Raw genomic sequence first — 3,388 nt, forward strand, 5'->3', positions numbered from 1 at the left:
AAGGGTCATGATTCAAAACGTGCGCCGAAAACCAAAACGTCACTTCATCCTCTGAACCGCCTCGGGGGCATATATAATAATGATGCATACAGGCGATGACATCATTCTAAAAAGGGAGCCACGCGTCAGCGGCTCAACAGCGTCATACGTTTCACTTCATATTGCCGCCTCTAGTCGAGGTTAAATTCTCCTACGACGAGGTTCGCATTTCCGCCCGCCGAAGACGCCCACCAAACGCGTTTCCAACGAGCGGAGGGACTAACTGTATTGGGTCAAATTTAACCCTCAGCATCTCTACGCCAGTGGGCGCGCCCAATGAGTGTACGCCGACCAACGTAGCGGGTACGACTCGGCCATGAGGACAAAAGCGGTATCGTTTAGAACTCAACGTCTACACTAGAAAGACGTTACCTATCTCTGTAACCTTTTGATTCTTTCGAGGAAGGTCTTCTATTATATAAAGGAGACCTCCACATAGTAAAAGGGGGATCTGATCTAATACAACTCTCTGACTTTCTGTCTTTCTCTCTCTGTATCTCTACTTCCGACTAAAATATCTTGTGAACATACATTATCATCTTTCTAACACTAGATCTATAACAACATTATCATCTTTACATATCTAGGATTATTATATTTGATTACGATTTACCCCTTCTCGATTTTTTGATTGTTTTATCGCTTACAAAGTGCATCAACAACTTTTAAGCCAAACACACGGCATTGTAAAATTAAATTGCTCTAAACTCCAGTTATCTCTTTCTCTTCTGTTACTGTAATAGTAAAACCGCATCTTCACCCAGAAAAAGATATTGAAACCGGAAAAAAGAAGGAAAAAACAGATTACATATGTAGATTTCTAAAACCTTACATCAAGTTCTCCCTCAGACCAAGAAAATCAAGGGACAAATGAGAAATGTTTCATGGTTTATTCGTTAAAAGAATTAGAGTAAACGCTGAAGAAACTGGAATACGCTGGCTTTGTCCCCTCAATAATTGTTTATAGTTAACCACTTGAACTGTTGAACCATGCATATCCAAAAACATTTTGGCTCAATTTCTGCATTAGGAGATCAAAGGGCAGCCCAGTGCACTGAACTCCTGTTATGCGCGGAGTTCGGAGAAGGGCCGAACCACAAGGATTTATTATACACAGCCGCCTAACCCTGCATTTCTACAAGAGGCTGTTTTTGTAGCTTGAACCCGTGACCTCCTGGTCATATGGAAACAACTTTACGCGAAGATTCCCCTTCAAAAGATTGTGACCTCTTATTTTCAATCAGAAGTTATTTCAGGTCTACGGAAAATTAACATTTTCATATCAAATTGCCTTGAATCGAGATGTGCAATTGAAGGTCAATTGTTCCTTTTCCTGCCTTTCCTACCAATTGAACAAAGTCTACAGTTCAATTAACTGCATGAGGTTTATAAGCTATTAATCGTGTGGTAATAGGATCAACCATTTGATTAAACGCTATTGAGTAACAAATTAGAGTAATTTTAGTCGTAAAGCATATAAGTAAACCACCCATAAGGGAGAGTAATTCTGATAGATCATCAGAAATTAGGCATAAGATATAACAACTTTGCAAAACTAAAGCCAAATCTTCAACAATTGATTCACCAACATACGATCCAAAAATAGATACTTATATTTTACCAAAGAATTGTCTAACAACAACAACAACTAAAACAAGCAAATGCATAATCGGTTCAATTTTTGCATACCACATTAAGCAGCAAGAATTTATTCAAGCCTAAAATTAATGAGTACTGATAATCTATTAATTTACCCCAAGAATTCTCTTTCCAGTACTACCCAAACACGTTCCAAAGACTCAAATTCAACTATCAATAGCTGAAAAGCAACTCTGAGATCGAACCAGACCTTGTCTGCTCGACCGCGGCGAATCCAAGCTCCGCAGTAACAACTGCTTCACCGCCGATATTAATTCGTCCGTCGGATTTTTCGGCAGACTATTTGCTCTGAACTTCTTACAAAATGTCATATGCCGATTTAAAGCTTCTTCTCTTCCGATCCTTCTCTCCGACGACGACGATCTCACCATCTCGTCCTTCACCGCCTCTGCGCACAGTCCGCATATCCACCGCCCTTGATTTCGTTCCCGCACTCTCGCTATGTACGCCTCTGTACACTCCTCCGTCAATCCACAGCACTCGCACTTAGCAAATAGCACTTCATTTTTCATCTTCGCCGCCGCAGATGACTGAGATTCAATTCCAGTCACATTCGCCGCCTCTTTCCTCATCATCGTTGCCGACATTGCCTCAATTCTCTCACCTGAAACAATACTCTTTTCTTCAACAAAACATATATATACACACAAAGACAGAACATAACCGTTTCGGAAATTCAAAATTGAAAAATAATTCAGTATCTCATGAATAATTTCAGAATCAAATAAAGTATAACAGAAACTGTAAATCTGGAGAGAATTTTACCGTAAGCTGGAATCTCGCTGATGAATCTTCTAGATACTTTCAAATCTTCTGAAAAGCAAAATTGAATAATCCTACGAATATTTAGCTAGAGTCGTACTCTATTTGAATTCTTAATTTATCTTTCTTTTTCCCACTCGCCTTCTTCTTCAACAATCTCTCCACCGATGATCAATCGCTTGAATATCATATACATTTCAGAGCCTTGTTTGGCTCCTCCAAATGATTCTCACCTGAACTTCAGTGTCCAACCAAACACGGCCTTAACAGAGAGAGGAAATTGAGTACTTCATCTCTTATGATTTTCTTTTAAACTCCAATGAAGTGTATATATATAGAGAGAGGGAGAGATTATGGTAATATTGCAAAATTAGCCAAAAATTAAATGAAAATTTTTACTGAATATTTTACTAAATATGGACAAAAGAAAAATAGTACTTCCCCGGTCCAAAATAAGTAATTTTTTTGCCTTTTTCTCGTGGTCCAAAATAAGTGATTTTTCCAGATTTCAAAAATGATGTAATTATTTTTTTTCTACATTGTCCTTGGAGTAAATAGTGTTGGAATATTTGTTATGAGTGTTTATGTGAGATAGTAAAGATTAATATAGTCAATTCATTGCTAATTAATGTTAAAAAGTGGATTTTTTAATCAGTATGAAAATATTCAAAAAAATTACTTAATTTGGACAGGAGGGAGTAAAATAATACTGTGTGATCCAATGATTGCTTGGCAGTTGTGGAAACATAGTTAAAGTTGTCCATGTCAGAGTTTTGGTGGCTGCTTCAAGTGGTAGATATCGTGTACACTACGGACCACAGAAAATTGGTGAGCTCTCTTGTTTATCAAATGTCAGCAGAGTCCAAAATCAATTGAAACTCTCAAATTCGGACAAATTAGAACCGAGGAAAATTCCAAAAAAGAAAAG

The 3,388-nt window shown here is 37.9% G+C and overlaps 1 protein-coding gene across 1 annotated transcript; it reads right to left on the minus strand.

The window, feature by feature from the left end:
* Window positions 1-1,595: 1,595 nt before the first annotated feature.
* Window positions 1,596-2,780, minus strand: LOC109206797. The gene is made up of 2 exons (XM_019369662.1): window positions 2,464-2,780; window positions 1,596-2,302 (listed from the first exon to the last, which is right to left on the minus strand). The coding sequence occupies exon 2, from the start codon at window positions 2,283-2,285 to the stop codon at window positions 1,845-1,847; it is 441 nt and encodes a 146-aa protein (XP_019225207.1). The 5' UTR covers window positions 2,286-2,302; window positions 2,464-2,780; the 3' UTR covers window positions 1,596-1,844.
* Window positions 2,781-3,388: the final 608 nt, after the last annotated feature.

The sequence above is a fragment of the Nicotiana attenuata genome, unplaced genomic scaffold (genome assembly GCF_001879085.1).
Source record: "Nicotiana attenuata strain UT unplaced genomic scaffold, NIATTr2, whole genome shotgun sequence".
Taxonomy (NCBI): Eukaryota; Viridiplantae; Streptophyta; class Magnoliopsida; order Solanales; family Solanaceae; genus Nicotiana; species Nicotiana attenuata.

Coding starts and splice junctions, on each gene's coding strand:
- LOC109206797 (XM_019369662.1), bottom strand. CDS start 2,285: ATGTCGGCAACGATGATGAGGAAAGAGGCGGCGAATGTGACTGGAATT.